This window comes from Oreochromis niloticus, linkage group LG16, assembly GCF_001858045.2.
Source record: "Oreochromis niloticus isolate F11D_XX linkage group LG16, O_niloticus_UMD_NMBU, whole genome shotgun sequence".
In the NCBI taxonomy this organism is placed as follows: Eukaryota; Metazoa; Chordata; class Actinopteri; order Cichliformes; family Cichlidae; genus Oreochromis; species Oreochromis niloticus.
This window is the reverse complement of record NC_031987.2, coordinates 10,989,742-11,009,754: the sequence shown is the minus strand read 5'-3', so window position 1 is coordinate 11,009,754 and position 20,013 is coordinate 10,989,742. Positions and strand designations below refer to the sequence as shown.

The 20,013-nt window shown below is 41.6% G+C and overlaps 2 protein-coding genes and 1 long non-coding RNA gene across 3 annotated transcripts; 1 reads left to right on the top strand and 2 right to left on the bottom strand.

Annotated features, from left to right (window-relative positions):
- Positions 1 to 3,234: 3,234 nt before the first annotated feature.
- On the bottom strand, positions 3,235 to 4,182 carry LOC100696882 (olfactory receptor 4D1-like). The gene has a single exon (XM_005452014.2). The coding sequence runs from the start codon at positions 4,180 to 4,182 to the stop codon at positions 3,235 to 3,237; it is 948 nt and encodes a 315-aa protein (XP_005452071.2).
- Positions 4,183 to 6,596: 2,414 nt separating this feature from the next.
- LOC100698218 (olfactory receptor 8-like) lies at positions 6,597 to 7,609 on the bottom strand. Its single transcript, XM_013271408.3, has one exon. The coding sequence runs from the start codon at positions 7,607 to 7,609 to the stop codon at positions 6,683 to 6,685; it is 927 nt and encodes a 308-aa protein (XP_013126862.2). The 3' UTR covers positions 6,597 to 6,682.
- Positions 7,610 to 12,431: 4,822 nt separating this feature from the next.
- On the top strand, positions 12,432 to 14,225 carry LOC102081976 (uncharacterized). The gene is made up of 4 exons (XR_266168.3): positions 12,432 to 12,567; positions 12,709 to 12,960; positions 13,508 to 13,597; positions 13,775 to 14,225. It is a non-coding gene; the product is annotated as an uncharacterized LOC102081976 (long non-coding RNA).
- Positions 14,226 to 20,013: the final 5,788 nt, after the last annotated feature.

Below are 20,013 nucleotides of genomic sequence, written 5' to 3'. Positions count from 1 at the left end.
TGAGACAGCAGAATGGTTATGCTGCCATCAGGTAGCAATGTAGTGATACTTTAAATTAAGTATAAGGGCAAAACACAGACTAAAAGCTGTGGTTAGTTTCTGTTTGATGCCAACCTTTATTCTAGGGAGACATATGCCCAGGTTGAGTAGATTAATGAAGCATGCGTGGGGATGCATTAATGATCAGTACATGACATGTAGTGTCTCTGCTGCGGTAGGTGGCCTCACTCCGTTCTTCCTTGAGTTGCTGTTCAGCAAGAAGTCGCTGAGTTGTTGCTTCTAATTAAAGGAAACTGGGAGGAAGGTCTAACCCAGAGGAAGAACGAAATTCAATACATTCTGAACCTGAGAGCAAAGCTACACATGTTGCGTAGTTTATAATAAGAGAATTTACTCCAGACCCAGGAATGTCAGCACTGCATATTGTCCCAATCTGAAATTTCGTGTAGAGAGAGGAGTAACCAAATGAAGACACTACAATCATGGGTGAAACAGAACAGATGGTGATCTGTTTATTACACTCTGATAATTGACATACAAACCAAAAGGCAGGAACTAACTAAGACAAAACTGGGAAAACTAAGTACTAAACTAAACAAGTGAACCCTGGAAAAAACAGACATGGAAAAGTGAAGACCTTGGAAACATGGCGTGAACACAACAGATGCCCTGACAAAGAGTGAATGACAACAGACCACAGAAGTACACATGAGGGTGATGCGAGAAGGGGGAACACATGGGAAACACAGCTGATACAATTGAACATGACATTAAAGGGGAAGCAGAACTAAAGACACTGAACATGAAACATGAGACTGTCAAAATAAAACAGGAAGCACAGACGCAGACCTAAGACTCACGGGCAAGACACAACAGCAGGGTCAAAAGGCCCAGCACCCCAACACCTGTAAAATAGAGGGACTAGGCTAAGACAGTTTTAACCGAGAAAATGCTTGTTTTACTCCCTTCATGCAAAGTTAATTGCTGTTCTGTACTTTTGGTTGAAGAGAGGAACTGAACTGTCAGCTGATAACCACCTGGTGGTGAGTAAGATCAGGTGATGGGAGAGGATGCTGGAAAGACCTGGTGCACCTAAACATAGTGAGGTTGTGCTGGGAACACCTGGCAGAAGCAGCAGTCCCTGACATCTTCAACTCCTACCTCCAGCAGAACTTCAGCAGTTTTCCAAGGAAAGCTGACGACATTGATTCAGAGTGGTTGCTGTAAGGTGGTTGCTGGTTGGTGTCTGTTCTGCTATAAACAGCTCATTGCCACTGCCCTACTTCACAAGTAGGGCAGTGGCGCATACTAATGTTGTCTTAAAGAGACACCCCACCATTGTGACTGTTACAGAGTATAATTTCACTGAACAGGTAACACCATGAATAAAGCATATATGACTAGATAGATAGATAGATAGATAGATAGATAGATAGATATTTTATTTATTTTATTTTTATTTTTATTTTTATTTTTTTTACATTTTTTTCTTTTGGGGAAAATGCTATTGTCCTGTTCAGTACTTTCTCTGTGAGAGCCATTCGTAAAATTTGGAAATTAAAAAAAGGAAGTATTTGCTGAATGGTCGGTCCACTGTTTGATGATGTGCTGTCTGCAGGTGGGTCAAATCCTGTCCGCATAGCAAGAATTGAGTGACACAGTGTAGCGGATTTACCCTTGAGTCAGTAGATCCCTTTCACTGTATCACAGAGTCTTTTGCTATCTTATCTTAATTTAAAGGAAGTGGCACCCGACCAGCACTATACTCTATGCGAGTAGAGAACTGTTTTCTTCTTCTGAGTCAACTTAAGTCTTGCAAAAATTACACCCAGTAGGCCCTACGTCCTGTTCCATGGCCTCCCATACCTGAGTTTTTGTCATGTCTGTGTGTAGGCAGGCAGGAAGAGAGGACCCAAAATGCAGGACTCACGGAGGCAGAAGTAACTCAAAATACACAGCTTTATTGCTGGTAAGAAGCAGAACAGGAAAACACTAACTAAACTGGGGAAACAGAATAACTAGGCAGGTTGACAGGCTGGCGAACAGAACACACAGAGGAAGCGAGGGTGAACAGACGTTAACGACGCGACACCGAGTAGGGAAAGACACAGACACTAAATACAAGAGGTGAACGGAGCGAAGAGGAAACAGCTGGGAGACACGGCTGACGCTGATTACACTGACGAGACAGGGAGAGCACAAAGCTGAACGCACTGACATAGGACACAGACCTACAAAATAAAACAGGAAGCACACGACAGACAGAGACACAGACGCAGACTCATAAGCAGGCATAAAGACATCATGGACAGACAGAGGGACAGACAGAGAAGACTAAGCACAGGCAACCTAAACTAAACATGAGGGCAAGATAACGAAACCTAAACCAGAAATAATCATCATCATCATCACCAGATAGCTAAAGAAACAGAATACAATCACAATCAAAACAGCATCACCCGAGAATAAGAACTAATCCATAATGCAAAAATAAACCAAAACATAAGAAACTCAAAATGCTGGGTCGAACCGACCCAGGACCGTGACAGTTTTTGCTTTAGCTGATTTTATAACTGCACTATGCTTGTCCTACCAAAACTAATCTAAACATATACTGAAATTTAGTGCCCTATCTCATTCAGGGATTACCATTACTACGGGCAGCAAGCACTTTGAAACTAGAGTATTATTGCAGGTGTTCCAAACCCGGTTCCTTGATTTTCTTATAACAAAATAACTGGAGTTCTGCTTCTGTGTGTGTTCATGCATGAGTTAGTCTGCATCTGTGATTGTAGGCTATGTGTTCTGTGTGGAACTTCATCAAAAGGGATTGAATATCACATCTCTCTTCTTTGGCCTTTGGAGTAACATTACATCCAGTGAAAAGATCTTGTGTGCATTTGCTGTACGTTGGTATAAGTTCATGAGCATGATCTGTCTGCATATATATTCCATCTCTCACTGTTCTGGGGTGATGATGTTAAGGACAGTGTAACAACTAGAAATTTGGTTTCCTACTTAAGAGCAATACAGTACTATAGAGGGTTACATTGTGACATGACCCCGGTAATTTATTTTAAATAAATTCATAAAAAGACACAATTTCAGAGTGTTTAATAAATTGCTTTGTTTAGAATTAGGAGAAATTACAAGTACAAAGTTGTTTTGTTATCTTTTTGGTTATATATCTGCTGAATGTTGTTCTCCAACAGAGCAAAGATCTTCTAAGACAGGCTAAATTTGAACAAGGATATTTATTTTCTCTTTAACAGAAAACCTTTGATATGATTGCCTTATCTTTGGTAAATTAAATCCATACATAAATGGGGTGAGCATAGGCTGAAAAATGAGGGCATACATAGGCAAAATTATACGGACTTCATCTGGTACCTGAGAAACTACAAACCTAAAGTCAATCAAGTTAAAAATGCACCCGACACACAGGTTTGACACAGAGATGATCTGAGGGGTGCAGGTAGTCACAGCTTTCTGTTTGTTTTCTTTTGATGTTTTTCGACAAACTCTCAAAATCTTCAGGTAAGAAACTAAAGTGAGACTGAAGGGTATGAAAAAACTCACAATGGCAAATGATATGTCAGAAATAAAGCTTTGGATTGAAACTGAACATGAAAGTCTAATTATTAATTGGTGGTCACAATACACGCTGTGAATAATATTTCCACAAAACTTCAAACTGAAGATAAATGAATATGAGAAAATAAAACTAAGAAATGAAAAAACCCACACAAGCAGAATCATCAAAAACACTCTCTCTGTGTTCATAATCACATTATAGGTGAATGGATGACAGATTGAGATATATCTGTCATAGGCCATGGCTGCTAAACTACAAAGCTCAACAGAAGCACTTGTGTATAAACAACACATCTGCAGAAAACACCATGACAAAGTCACTTCGTGGCTGTCTGAAAACATCTGTGAGAGCAAAAGAGGATACAGTGATGTGCTGGCATTTATTTCGTTCACACATAAATTACACAGCAGTATATACATTGGCTCATGCAGTCTTCTGTCCACACGTATGACCACAATAAGGACTGTGTTGGCCACACATATAGAGAGGTACCAGATCAGTATTATGATAAAATACAGGTATTTTAACTCTCCAACATTTCCATAAGCAGCCAGCACAAATGATACAGTCTCACTTGAGTTTCCCATTTTCTCCATAATATGTCACAGTGGATAAGATAGATCAGTAATAATGATATATTATATTCATTAGAAAGAAATACCAGACATCAATATGGCTGAGCAACGTTTCTATGATACCGTTCAAATGCTGTTTTACACACACACGTTACCTGATTATGGCACGTTCCTCCTCAGCAGCTGTTGCACCTGTTGCACAATGTCTACATTAGCAATCAAAAACAAACAGCAAGTAGTTTTATACTTTAAAAGATTTAAGATTCAGTTACACAGATTCTTACATATTAAGAACACATAACAATAAACTCAGCTGCTTCCCTCCAGGTTGAACAAGACAAAAATAAGCTTCTGCTAATATTTATAGCTGCAACACAGAGGAGGAGTAGGAGGAGGGCCAAACAGAGGCATTCTTTTCTATTGACAGTTATGTCTGACTTTTTTGTTTGTTTTATCCAACAGTGGGTGGATTATATTCTTAAACTTAGTTACAGCGCTTTCAGAAAGACATCTACTGTGACAAAGTCTACTCCCCACTGCTGTGTAATTAATTAAATTATTGTAAATGTAAATGTTATCAGGAAATGATCAGACAGGAGAGGGTTTTCAGGAAACACTGTTAAATGCTCAGTTTCTATGCCATACGTTAAAACAAGCTCTAGAGTGTGATTAAAGTGGTGGGTGGGTCTTTTACATTTTGAGAGAAGCCAATTGAGTCTAATAACAGATTAAATGCCATGTTGAGGCTGTCATTTTTAGCATCTACATGGATGTTAAAATCACCCACAATAATTATTTTTTATTATTATTATTTTATCAGATAAAAAGTCTGAGAAATCAGAGAGCAACTCTGTGTAAGGCCCAGGTAGACGATAGATGATCACAAATAAGACTGGATTTTGAGTTTTACAGCTGGGGTGGACAAGGTTAAGCATCAGGCTTTCAAATGAATTAAAAGTCTGTCTTGGTCTTTCGCTGATTAATAGGCTGGTGTGAAAAATTGCTGCCACACCGCCCCCTCGGCCTGTGCTTTGAAATTTCTGGTAGTTAGACCAATAGCGGTGGTTTTGTTTGTTAACTTCACCATTCACATAAACGTTTGCCTCATCACTGAACAAAATCTTCTGCGTGAACTGAGGGTCCTGTTCCAATTTTTGTTTTGCCCATTCTGCAAATTCTGTGCGCCGATCTGGGTCATCCTCATTGAGATGCTGCAGTAGTTTGAGTTTGTAAGGGTGCCATTTGTGAGTAGCTAATATCCGCCGAAGGGATGTTCGACTAATGCCACTCTCCAGTGACATGCGGCGAGTGCTACGCTGTGGGCTCTTGCTGAATGAAGCTAGGACAGCCACTGATGTTTCTTCATTAGTGACAGTTTTCTTGCGTCCACACTTTGGCAAATCCAACACTGAACCAGTTTCACGAAACTTTACCAATAAGTTTGATGTGTCACATGGCCCTCTTCCTATTGAAAAAACAAAAGTTGTATCCAAGATGGCTGACTTCTAAATGGCCACCATGGTCACCACCCATCTTGAGGAGTTTTCCCCCTCATATATACTAATGTGCCACAAACAGGACTTTAATATCGCCAACCATTCCCATTTTATTACAGTGTATCCATATAAATGGCCCACCCTGTACTCTATGTGAGTAGAGAACTGTTTTCTTCTCCTGAGTCAACTGAAGTTTTGCAAAAATTACACCCAGTAGGCCCTACGTCTTATTCCATGGCCTCCCACACCTGAGTTTTTGCTTTAGCTGATTTTATAACTGCACTATGCTTGTCCTACCAGAAGTAATCTAAACACATAGTGAAATTTAGTGTCCACTATCTCATTCAGGGATTACCATTACTACAGGCAGCAACCACTTTGTAAGAAGAGCCTCATGCAGCTGCCACATTATTTCAGGTGTGGAACTGGCACTAGGCAAAGAAACAATGATTTTTTTATTTCCATAAAAACTGGGGTTCTGTTTGTGTCTGTGTTCATGCATGAGTTAGTCTGTATTATGATTGTAGGCCTATCTGTTCCTGTGTTCTGTGTGGAACTTCATGAAAAGGGGTTGAATATCACATCTCTGTCATTTGGCCTTTGGAGTAACATTACATCCAGTGAAAAGATCTTGTGTGCATTTGTGGTACGTTGGTATAAGTTCATGAGCAATGATCTGACAGCATATATAGTCCATCTCTCACTGTTCTGGGGTGACAATGTTAAGGACAGTGTAACAACCAAAAATTTGGTTTCCTGGTTAAAAGCAATACAATACTATAGAGGGTCACACCATGACCTGAGTCTGGTAGTTTGTTTAAAACTCATAAATTCATAAAAAGACACAATTTTGTATTGTTTAATAAATTGCTTTGTATCGAATTAGGAGGAATTACATGTACAAAGTTCTTTTTAAGTATTGCATGGGTGTTTTGTGAATTCAAATATATCTGCTGAATGTTATTCTCCTACAGGGCAAAGATGCTCTAAAAGAGCCTCATTTTAAACAAAGATATTTATTTTCTCTCAAACAGAAACCTTTGATATGATTGCCTTATCTTTGGCAAATTAAATCCATACATAAATGGGGTGAGCATAGGTTGAAAAATGAGGACATACATAGGCAAAATTATACGAACTTCATCTGGTACCTGAGAAACTAAAAACCTGAAGTCAATAGAGTAACAAATGCACCCGACACACAGGTTTGACACAGAGATGATCTGAGGGGTGCAAGTAGTCACAGCTTTCTGCTTGTTTTCTTTTGATGTTTTTTGACAAACTCTCAAAATCTTCAGGTAAGAAACTAAAATGAGACTGAAGGGTAAGAAAAAACTCAGAATGGCGAAGGATATGTCAGAAATAAAGCTTTGGATTGAAACTGAACATGAAAGTCTAATTATTAATTGGTGGTCACAATACACGCTGTGAATAATATTTCCACAAAACTTCAAACTGAAGATGAATGAATATGAGAAAATAAAACTAAGAAATGAAAAAACCCACACAAGCAGAATCATCAAAAACACTCTCTCTGTGTTCATAATCACATTATAGGTGAATGGATGACAGATTGAGATATATCTGTCATAGGCCATGGCTGCTAAACTACAAAGCTCAACAGAAGCACTTGTGTACAAAGAACACATCTGCAGAAAACACCATGGCACAGTCACCTCGTGGCTGTCTGAAAACATTTGTGAGAGCAAAAGAGGATACAGTGATGTGCTGCCATTTATTTCATTCACACATAAATTACACAGCAGTATATACATTGGCTCATGCAGTCTTCTGTCCACACGTATGACCAAAATAAGGACTGTGTTGGCCACACATATAGAGAGGTACCAGATCAGTATTATGATGAAATACAGGTATTTTAACTCTCCAACATTTCCATAAGCAGCCAGCACAAATGATACAGTCTCACTTGAGTTTCCCATTTTCTCCATAATATGTCACAGTGGATAAGATAGATCAGTAATAATGATATATTATATTCATTAGAAAGAAATACCAGACATCAATATGGCTGAACAACGTTTCTATGATACTGTTCAAATGCTGTTTTACACACACATGTTACCTGATTAAGACACGTTCCTTCTCAGCAGCTGTTGCACCTGTTGTACAATGTCCACATTAGCAATCAAAAACAAACAGCAAGTAGTTTTATACTTTAAAAGATTTAAGATTCAGTTACATAGATTCTTACATATTAGGAACACATAACATTAAACTCAGCTGCTTCCCTCCACACTGAACAAGACAACACTTTTATAGCTGCAACACAGAGGAGGGGGAGGAGGGCCAAACAGTGGCAGTCTTTTCTATTGACAGTCATGTCTGAATGTTTTGTTTGTTTTACATAAGATAAGACTGTAAAATTAGTACATCAACACATCAGTTATTAGAAGTCTTTGGTATTGTAGAGAAAGAAGATATATATCTTTTTTTTATTCTTAAGGGAAATTTAAAATTTCTCCATCGATGTTTTTAAGTAGCCCATAGCTTAATTTAAGCATCTTGTTGCTTTGTCGTCTTAATTTACACATTCAAATCCAGTTGTCATTTATGTTGTACTATTACCAAATGAACTCATTTGTCAAATATACAAGCCAACAAAACCACATAATTTAAGTTGAGATCTTGACACCACCAAAGTTGGTGTCTCCTGCACTTGAATCTTGGCAGATTCAAGTGCAGGAGATTAAAACAGGAGATTTAGTATTTACTGCTGTTTACACTTAGCTAGATTAATGCGATGGTGTTGTGTTTATTATGTTGCTCTCTTTTTTTGCTTGTTTTCTCTTCTTTTTCTCTCAACAGGTGATCCAGGAGTTTTTTTCTCTCTCTCTTTCTCTTTTTAAGTGCCCTTTCTCACTGTCCCTCTTCCCATCTGTTTTTCTTTTCCTTCATCTTTCTGTCTCCCTTTCCTATCCCCTAGTCATGTCTGTCCCGTCTGTAACAACTGAAAATAAAATAAAATAAATAATAACAACAAAGGTCGATCAAATGGACCAATACGGCAAGGCTGTGATGATCCACTTGGTAAAGTAAATCCATTGGGCATCGTTGCTGGTCTTCAGACAACAATTCTGATGGCTAAAGAACCAAATGGGACAGGCACAAAAAAGAAAAAAAAAGAATTATGAACATAAACAATAAAAATGTAGAGCCCTGGTGAAGTCCCACCAGGAACAAGTCACACATCTTGCGATCAGTGTTGTTGTGGCTAGTGCTAAGTGCATCAAATGGCTAGTAGCAATGGGACTGACACCTCAACAGGCAACAGCTACCTTACAACTACAGATGTGTGCAGCTCCCTCGACAATGGAGGTGAGAAACATAGTCAACTTAGATTTGATCTTCCCAGCCTCTTCATGGAGGAAAAATGAGACTACCTTCCTTCTTCGTAATGCTGGTTGACATTCTGCTAGATTTGGGAATTGAAGATCTCACAGGTTGGGGCCTTTGCCAGACACTCTCAGTGCACCCTCACTTAGACTGGTAGTCAAGACCGCCTAAACCGAGACCAAGACAATACCAAAACCAGAGGGTATTGAGAACAAGACAAGACCAAGACCAAGTTGAGAAGAGAACAAGACCGAGACCAAGTTGAGACAAGACCAAGACTGAGACAAAAAAGACTTTAAGTTTTGTGTGCTTTTGAGGACTTACATGATGGTACTGACTGGCTCCAAAGTCATCTGACAAAATAGCGAACACCTCCAACAACTGTCTAAAGAATGAGAAATATTTAACTGGTTTCAGTTATACTTTATATATAGATAAAATAGTAACAAACTGAAGATTATAAGCTTGAAATTACATCATGTCCCATTGTAGTAGTACTAGCCAAATTACACTGTATGATATCAATTTCCTTGAAATGGATTAGGCCTGTCAAAACAAAGTGATATGCAGATGTTATTCAAAAGTCAGTGGTCACATTTATTTAGTCAAACAACAATTTTAAGTAAAATTCAGTAATTAAACAATATAAAGACATGCGCACACCTCACATGAATCAGATGCAAACCACAAATATTACATACCAATGCAAATTGTGCATTAATAAGAATAAGAACAAGTGCTTAAAAGATTTTGACATCTTGACGTCTTCAGTGGCATGTGATTACAACACACTGCCAATGAAATTAAGCCTGTTGTTCAGTAGGGCAGGAACAATAGAACACAGACATTATGAACAAATAACAGATATCTCATGAACAAATTTATAATGAACAAACAGCATATTTTCAGAGAGGAGGGAGAGAAAACGGTTCACATTTTAAAACAGTGATTGATTGCACTTCAAGAAAACTAAAGATTGCAACATCTTATAACCTAGCTGTGCGCGGTGGGGTCTAGTTAGAATGCCTCCTCTACTAAAAACTCTCTCAACTGGGGCAGAAGAGGCAGGGACAGAGAGGACCTTCAAGGCAACACTGTGTAGACTTGGGAAACGCTCTTTGTTTTTTGACCAAAGGGTGAGTGCATCACATTCACAGTCATTTATGCTGTCTAGGTACTTGCTTATTTGTGCATCAGTGCTCGAGTCCTGACTTGTGCTGCAACCTAAATGCCTTGTAGCGTGAAAGAAGACGTTGTTTTAGGGGTGGCGCTGAGTCACTATCCGATAATTCTGTGTCTTCTTCTGTTGGTGCTGCAGGTGCATCTCTGTCTACCTCTGTGATCAAAAGGTCTGGAAAAGGGTGTATCCACACACACACACACACACACATACACACACACACACACACACACACACACACACACACACAAAGACAGGATTAGACGGGATGCTTCTAATGATGCTATAAAACCAAAGACAGTGATAATAAGTGCAACAACAACAATAATAATAAATAATAATTATTATACCTATACCTATTAATGACTTTTTAAGGTCATCTCTGAACCGCTTCAGTGCTGGTCCGGTTTCACCATTTTGGACATCTAAATCAATCCAGGTCAGTCCAAACTGGGGGTCGAGCATGGTGGCAAGGAAGTAGATGGCTACACAGCTCTTCTGGATCCTTTTTGTCCATGTAAATCTGCCTGAAAATTCCATAGAACCGTTTCTCTAAGGATCTTTTCAGTGCCCTGACTATAGGTATGACCTGGGGGGTTTGCACTTCTTTATAAGATGATTCTTCAAGTCCAGAACAGTGGGGACCACCATGCTAATAGTCACCTGATGATCACCTTCTGTAAGGTCTGTTGCCTCAGAAAAAGGCTCAAGCAAAGCACAAAGGTCTTTCAGCTGAGCCCACTCTCGGGCTGAAAACACTAAATTCTCTGTATCGCTGCACATTTCAGTGATGGCCCTGTGGTCAAGTGTGATCATAGCCTTTAACTGTCTGTAGGTGCTATTCCAGCGGGTGTTGTTTGCTGCTGGGATGGACTTATTGGAGCCAAAGTGTGCCTCAAACAAGTCTTTTTGGTTACTACTGCTGTGCAACAGGGTTGTAAACATGCTGGCTTTGGCAATGGCTCTAGCTATTGCCTTTACCTCTTTCATCCCATCACTGATTAAGAGTTGCAGCGAGTGGGCGAAGCAAGAAAGACATTCATCCGTTGACCATGGATCAGAATCTTCTGGATCCTCCCACATTGTTTCATCATCGAGGTCATCACTGCTGTCACCTTCAGGGTGCTCTACTTCTGGTATCCTGACTTTAAAGGCCCGCTTCATATTCGATGCATTATCCGGCAGAATGTAGCTTATTTTATGGCCAATGCCATACTCCTTAACTATGTTGTCAAATGCTGAGGCGATTCGTTCACTGTAGTGCTTCTCTGTGAAACACCTACAGTCAAGCAAAAATGATTGTAAACTGTAAGAGTCCTTGTTCTTGCAGGCAACATGAGCGGTAACTTCCAGGAAAGACCGAAGCCTCCGGTCAGACCAGAGGTCTGTTGTTATTGCTACATTTAGCTGGATTTCCTGGGCTTTGATTATGTCACCCTTCACTTTAGTGACAAACTGAGGTATCAACTTCTCTGTCAAGGTGGTCCTAGACACAGGAGTGTATTTGCTATCCAGGACATGCAGGAAGTGTCTAAAATGTGGATTCTCAACAATAGACAGGGGGAGAGACCATCCTACAATAAGGTCCTGGAGGATGGACTGGGTGATGGCCTGTTGCCTGGGTGAATTCGGGGAAAATAAATGGATGCTTGGAGCAAACAATGATAATTGAGGTTGTGTGGGATTGACCGCTATCACTGATGTTGCAGATCCTGCTTTGTATTCCAAGTACCTACAAAACAGGGAAATAGTAATCCGTAAGACAGTTTCTATTCAACCACAACAAACTACTGTATCTTACAAGCACAGTAATTTTAAATCTATCAATGAGGGCTAAGAGCCGTGCTTAGAGAGTGCTTTGTAGTGAATCGCTCACACCGAACGTGATAGACGCAAACAGAGCGTCAGGTTTACATGTAAAGTCAATGGGAAAGCGTGATGACACGCGATTGCGGGTCCCACGAACATTCGGAAGCAGATTTGCATCGCGAAAACGAGTGAAATGCGCATCAGTGTACCGCGTCTGGCGCGTTTGACTCGCGAATAAAACCACGCACGTCAGTTTTTGTGTTGCATTTTGTGCATACACGCATATCGCGTCAACCGCTCGAGGTGGAAAAATCTGAACTCCAGCGTCAATTCGCGCCGTGACAACCAATCAGGAGCCTGGTGACGTGGCTCTGACCTAGGTCAAAGGGGCAGATCCAGCCAAAGCCCTTCATTCTTCATTCAGCATGGAGGAAAGGCTTATCAGTGCGGTGGCTAACCATCCAGAGCTGTATGATGCTAGCTGCTACTTCTACCGAGACAGGAATGAAAAGGACCTAGCTTGGAGGCACATAAGTGAGGAAATCGGGCAACCTGGTAAGTTCATTCATTCTTCTTTTGAATTTTCAGACTGACCCAATGAAGCCGCGCAAAAGCTAGCAAGCCCGCCTACTGTCCCGCTATTTTCCCACTGATGTACAAATACCTTTCGGCTAACAAGATAATGTGTTTATTCAGAGGACATCTGCAGGAAAAAGTGGAAGCGCCTCAGGGACACGTATAAGAAGGAGAAGAGGACAGAGAAGGAGAAGAGGAGTGGGTCTGCAGCAGGATCGGGGAAGCGATGGAAGTTCTTCGCGGTCATGGGGTTTCTGGACCCCTTCCTCACCCCGCGGGAGACTAGCGGCAATATGGTGCGGACCGTGGAGAACTTCCCCCCCGAGGACCAGGGACAGCCCTGAGAGGCAGCAGGGGAGTGTCAGTCAGAAGGTATGTTTACAATGAATTAATGTAGGCAGTTAATTTATGCGTGTTGTCATATAGGAATATATTTTGTTTATTAATAAACAGTATACAGTGGTCCCGCTGTTCATCCGTCACTACTTCGCCTTTTCGCTGTTTTTTTTTATTGCACCATACAGCTTTCAACAATGCGCATTGAATTCTGCAGCCTGATTGACAAATCTCCTCCTTGTCGTGTCTCCTGCGCTTTCCAAACTTATCATGTTTGGTTTTGATAACCATCACGTCCAATAGAAAAAACAGCACAGAAACACTCATAACTATGACCCTCATTCGGAAATACACACCTGCGCCGGGAGGGAAAAAGGCGCACAAAAGTGGCGCCGCAGACGGAGAAAAAGCGCGGCATAATAATACTTATACGTTTTAAAATTGACAAAGGTTTGCACTTTGAGAATCAACTTGTGAGAACTGTGACTACTGTTCATGTGCTGCAATACATGAGGGACCACTGTATATAATTTCTCTATGACTATTGTTTTCAACCTGTTAACATTTAATATTGTCTTGATAGAGCCAACTGATTCTGCAGCAGAGCCATCCCCTGTTGCTTCTCCTGGCTCCCCAGTCCCTGGTCCCTCCACTCCTGCTGCTGCAACCACAGGTATGTACATCAAGCACTGATAGCTTTTTACTCACTTGGATTCCCCTGTGATTACCTTTACTAAATATCTACAACCAATCTGTTTATATCCTGTTTTTTTTTTTTTTCAATTTTGAAAATGAAAATCTAGTAGCAGCCTTCTCATTACTTTGTGTTGTTTTGTGCTGTGTTTTACAGGCCCACAGATGAGGACAGTTCAAAGGCGGACGAGGGACGGGTCCCAGGACGGTCCAACAGCGGTGAAGCTGGCCATCCTGGAGTCCCTGAAGAGGCCACACCGGTCTCCAACGGAGCATTTCCTCCTCGCCCTTGTTCCTGCTCTGGAGAGCATGCCGCCTCAGACATGAGAATTCGTGAAATTTCAAATGTATGAATTAGTTTTTGAAAACAGCACAGCTGTGTTAAATTTGGAAACATTAGACCCTAATGATCAGTAGTTTTCTGATGAGGCAGCAGGCTCTCCAGGGCAGAAACAATGTTGTTATTTTTCCCCTCCTTCTCCCTGAGGCTCTTCCACTCCAAGCTGGGTCCTTTTTATTCCTTTATCTCTGTCAATAGTTAAATTTTATATATTTATGTTCAATGTTTTTGTTAGTGAATTTTAAAATTTTTCCAATAAACATTTGTAATGACTAATGTCTCTGTTCTACTACACAGCAAATATTGGCACCCAACTTGACACATGTAGAATTGATTTCATATTATACTAATGACAAAATATACTAATACAGTGGGTTGCAAAAGTTTGGGCAACCTTGTTAAAAGTCATTATTTTCCTGTACAAATCGTTGGTTGTTACAATAAAAAATGTCAGTTAAATATATCATATAGGAGACACACACAGTGATATTTGAGAAGTGAAATGAAGTTCACTGGATTTACAGAAAGTGTGCAATAATTGTTTAAACAAAATGAAGCAGGTGCATAAATTGGCAACACACAAAAAAAAGAAATTAAATAAATATTTAGTTTATATCAATGTGTGTGCCTCCTATATGATATATGTAACTGACATTTTTTATTGTAACAGCGATTCATACAGGAAAATAATGACTATTAATAAGGTTGCCCAAACTTTTGCATCCCACTGTATATAGGAACATAGTGAAGACAAGTTATTTAAGAGAATAAAGAGAGGTTAGTTTATTTTGGAGTAGAGCTCCATTTATTAAGAAAATTTTAAAAAGGCAGGAACACTCTTTAGAGGTTTGTGGGTGGCTCTTAAAAGAGCCGTTGTGGGGAAGTCGCTCGGACTACAAACAGGCTATTCCTTTGGTTGCCAAGACACTGCTCCCTCCGCCAAGAAGTGGGCCATGAACTTCTCCCTCACCAGGGCAGCCTCTCTGGAGGAGTTGTTTGCTGCTACATGACCCAGGCCTTGCAACGGCTCTACCACAGCAGGTGCCACACCCCTCACAGCAGGTGCCCCTCTCTCGTCCAAACAGCGAAGAACATTTTGGAGAACACACGTTGCCTTCACACACTTCTCCGCAATTTCAGGACGGAGCTCCATGGAGCGCCGATACAACTTCCACTGTGAGGAGTGGATACCGAAGGCACCCTCCACTATCAGCCAGACCCTGGAAAGGCGATAGTTAAAGATCCTCTTCTCTAATGGGACGAGGCGTCCAGGGAAAGGCCTCATGAGCTCCCGCCGTAGCGGGAACGCTTCATCAGCCACAAAGACATGGGGCTGGGCTCCACGGTGTTCTCCACCAGGTAGAGGCTGGTCAGGAGGCAGATGGAGAGTCCCAGCCCGAAGAGGCTGACCAAAGGTGGAGTTGGCCAGAATACCACCATCGCTGGTCCTCCCATACCCCCCAACATCAATAACACGGAAACGATACCTTGCATCCACAACCGCAAGGAGAACAATGGAAAAAGTTCCCTTGTAGTTGTGGAACATGGATCCTGAGTTGGGGGGTGCCTTCGTCTAGACGTGCTTCCCATCCAGAGCTCCACAGCAGAGAGGGAAGTTCCAGCGCTCCTGGAATCCCTCTGCAATGGACCACCAGTCTGCAGTTGAAGGCACAGCCATGAAATCATCCACTAGACAGTCCCAGATGGCCGTTGCTACCTGCGGGATGATCTGGCTCACCGTGGACACACCAACTCGAAAACTGAATGCGATGGTCCTGAAGGAGTCCCCGGTGGCAAGGAACCTGGACAAAATTGTTTAAAATTAGTATTATATGTACTGCAGTTACAAAATACATTATTCAAATTCCAAAACACTTTTGTGATGTCAGATTTAAATTACAAAACATAAATCTTACATAAAACATTTTGTAATTATAAGGATAATTACATAATATATATTAGATATGACAGTCTGCGGGGATTATATACAAATATTCAACTATACCAGAATTAAACCAGGTCTAAATAAAAAAAGGAGTGAGTATCACAACAAAGATTAACCCACAGTGGTCCTCATACCACAGTTTGATATCAGCAAACACAGACAGCATACATTGATATGACACCACAGCCATGCTATCATTGCAAACTCTGATAACAGCATAAATCGAATTAAATCGGGACTTGATGAGACCTTTTGAGTATCACTAGAAATATTATAAACAGTCGTCTCCATACCACAGTTTGCTATCAGTAAACATCGACAGCATTCACTGTTAGCATATCGCATACATGTTAGCAGTGTGTAAATGGATAGTTTAGCATATATTAGCACAGGTATCAATAAACGACTACCGTATTAAACACTTTTACTAACCACAGGCAGATGGACAGGCACTCTGCAGGTGGGATTGAGCACCTGTAGTTGGTGTCCAGGCGGGCGATTCTGGGACCGACGCGGGACAGCAGGTCCTCAAACTGGGCGAGGGAAAGATGGTGGTATCGCTGAAATCGGCCGTCATCCAGCCGCAGCTCCTGGAGCAAATGGTGAAACTCACCAAACTGCTCACGCCTCTGGAGGACCTGATGGACCCAGGTACGGTGAGGACGTCTTTTACGCCGCTGCTCTGCTCTCCACAGTAAATATAGAAGGGAGACTCTCTCTTCAAGTGCTAGCTTGACAGCTGCCATCTTGCAAAGATACCATCTGGCACAACTTCCTCCCACATTTCCGGTTCACACGCGTCAAAATTGCATATTTTGACGCACGATTGATTTGTGTTGGACACACGTCGAGGTGCGAATGTGCACGCATCAAATTAGGGGCGTCTGGTGCGTTTTCGTTCACGTCTATCGCGTTCGGTGTGAACACACCGTTAGAGCTAAAGCTTTGGTGCATGACATATTATCGAACGTTACGTTGTGTGTCATGGACACTGTTGACTCCAAATCTCCTGACCACTATGTTGATCTGAGACAGCAAGACCGAGACAACGAGACCAAGACAAGAGCGAGACCAAAGTCTGTAGAGACCAAGACAAGACCAAGACCAAAGTCCGTCGAGACCAAGACAAGACCAAGACCAAGACCGGTCTCGAGACATCCAACTCTACCCTCACTATACATCTGTGCCCCTCTGCACTCCAGTCATCTTTTGAACATCTTTGATTTTATTTTGGCCAAAATGCTGGACAATCCTGTGCTATCGAATACACTGATTTGTGCCAACCCAGGTGTATAATTTTGCAGGATTTCATTGGAAAAAAAAAATCTAGAGACCAGGAGATTATGGATTTGTACCTTGCCAAGGTGGGGTCATTTTTTGCCGGGGAGAGCAAAACATGACTATCATCGAAGTACATTTATACCTAGAGTGGATATTTGATCAAAGTTTCAACTTTGTCATTTTTGATTAAGGTGTTGCTGTGTGTGTCTGTTTCATGACATTGTCAAAAAAATTATGAGAAATGTTCAAATTGTAATAATGCAAAGGCGAGCCAAAATGTTGTCAACATGTATTCGAAAAACATTTTAATCGAAGGTATCAGTATTCCCTTCCGTTAGCTTTACCATTAATAATGTTAAGTATGGCGATCCTGGCCTGGCTGGGCCTCTCTGGTGGCTGATGAGAGAGGAGGATCGGTTGCTGGATGCCAGTGTGCTGGAGCATTTTTTGGCATTACTTCCTGGTGAGACAGCAGAATGGTTATGCTGCCATCAGGTAGCAATGTAGTGATACTTTAAATTAAGTATAAGGGCAAAACACAGACTAAAAGCTGTGGTTAGTTTCTGTTTGATGCCAACCTTTATTCTAGGGAGACATATGCCCAGGTTGAGTAGATTAATGAAGCATGCGTGGGGATGCATTAATGATCAGTACATGACATGTAGTGTCTCTGCTGCGGTAGGTGGCCTCACTCCGTTCTTCCTTGAGTTGCTGTTCAGCAAGAAGTCGCTGAGTTGTTGCTTCTAATTCCATTGCAGTTACCATTTTAAAAGGTGGTATTCAGAATACAGTTACTTTGTTCAAATAAACAGATCATTCCACGCCGGTGAAACCCCAAACTGTTGTTAGAATTTATTTAATATTACTTTCTACGCCAGGATCCTTTTCTACTTAGCTGACGGCTGGGGTGAGTCTAGCAAAGTTATGCCAGGGGGGGCTAGATAGGGCATTAACAGGGAAAGGGGGGCACAAAGATATACTTTTCTTTCTTAATCTCATTTAAAATGTCTAGCTTTTAATAAATAATTATCTGAATCCTACACCCAAAGTTTTAATCTGATGTAAAATGTATTGAAGTCCGCTACTGTATAGTAACTATTAAGTCTAATATACCCTAGTAAGCAGTGGTCTCTAATAATAACCACTGCAGCCAAAAAGAGTGCCCAACAAGCCCACTTGTGTGTAAGCTATTAATACTCGACTGTACACTGTGTTCGTGTTTTCCTCTAAAGCAATAAGTTCCGTCGAAGCCGCCTTTCAACACCTCTCTCTGTCTCTCGCCAGCAAAGTTGACCCAGACAACAAAGTAAAGCTAGTTTTCGGTTACGAACCCTAAATGGAACCTGACGTATTAGCCAGATGTCCCTTTTGTCAGGGTCTTACGGTTCCCCCGACTGGTGTATTGCACTAAGCCTAGTAGTATTTGCGGACCGTTCATGTTGAAAAGTGTTGCCTGCCTCTTTCTCCAACTGTGACAGAATACTCCAGCCAGCCATGGACCCAGCGGACTCAAACCCTGTCCAGCGTGCACTCTCAGTTCAGGTGACGTTTTGAAACGCCACGAAAAGATGATGAGACATTTTGTTAAGGAACAGACGGCATTACGACAGGTGGTATCGGACCTTCAAGGTATGTTACTCACTGCACCCCGTACTTCTGCTAAGGCTCCACCGTCTAATCCGTCGCTAAATGCGGCCGCTGCCTGCCCATTACCTCCCTCGCCACCATCACCTAGGCAAGAACACATGTTGCCAGTCCCAGAGAAGTTTGACGGAGATCTGGCTAAGAGCAGAGGGTTTAATTTTCAGGCAGCAGACACAAGCTTATGGCTCTGATTGCTCAAAAATGAGTCGCTAGCCCATGCATTGGGTCTACCCATTGTCTCCCTCTCTGAAGCTCTCCAAGTTTGTGCTCTTGATGGCAGCCCTCTAACTACTGTTACTCATCGCACTCAGAAAATTACGCCCACTCGGAGCTATTAAATTCAGTTCTTTGCATTCTTTTGGCGGCGAAGAAAGACACAAGCTCAAAGTGGTCTAACTCAAAAATGATCTTTATTTTACATTTTCCGGAAAATGGAGACTGAGCACAGAGACACCAGCTCAAGTCTGAAACAGCAGCAGGCAGCCTGATTATTTATATACTTCCTCTAGACATCACGCACACTTTAAGTTTCGATCAAACACTCACTTAGTTTCACTTTCTGCCTGCACCTCATATGCTCTGCAAAAGCATGCAGTTTCTTGTCAGCCTGCGACCTAGTTTACACTCAAAGCTGGCCCTCTCTTATACATATAACAATATAATCAGCAAATAAGCACTAAGAATATATATTAAATACATGACAGAGCGTATTAAGCTTTTTCTCTTTAAATCACCTGATACACCCTTGGTGCTAGGCTATTCTTGGCTTCAACTACACAACCCCCAGATCGACTGGGCTAGGAAGAGCATCACCAGGTGGAGCAGTCATTGCCATGGACCACGTTTGCGCTCCGCCACTCCGAGTACGGCTGTCACCAGCACTGCAGAGTCTGTTGCCCCCCCGATTTGTCGGCAGTCCTTCCCGAGTATCATGATTTGGCTCAGGTATTCAGCAAAGAGAAAGCCTCCTCTCTCCCGCCCCACCAGCCATACGACTGAGTGATTGATCTGATCCCCAGCGCCCTCCTTACCCACTAATCGGCTTTACAACATTTCCAAGCCTGAGCGGGAATCCATGGAATGTTACATTACTGATTTGCTGGCGGCCGGTATAATTCGACCCTCCACGTCACCCTTGGGTGTGGGGTTCTTCTTTGTCAAGAAGAAGGAAGGATAAGATGCTTCA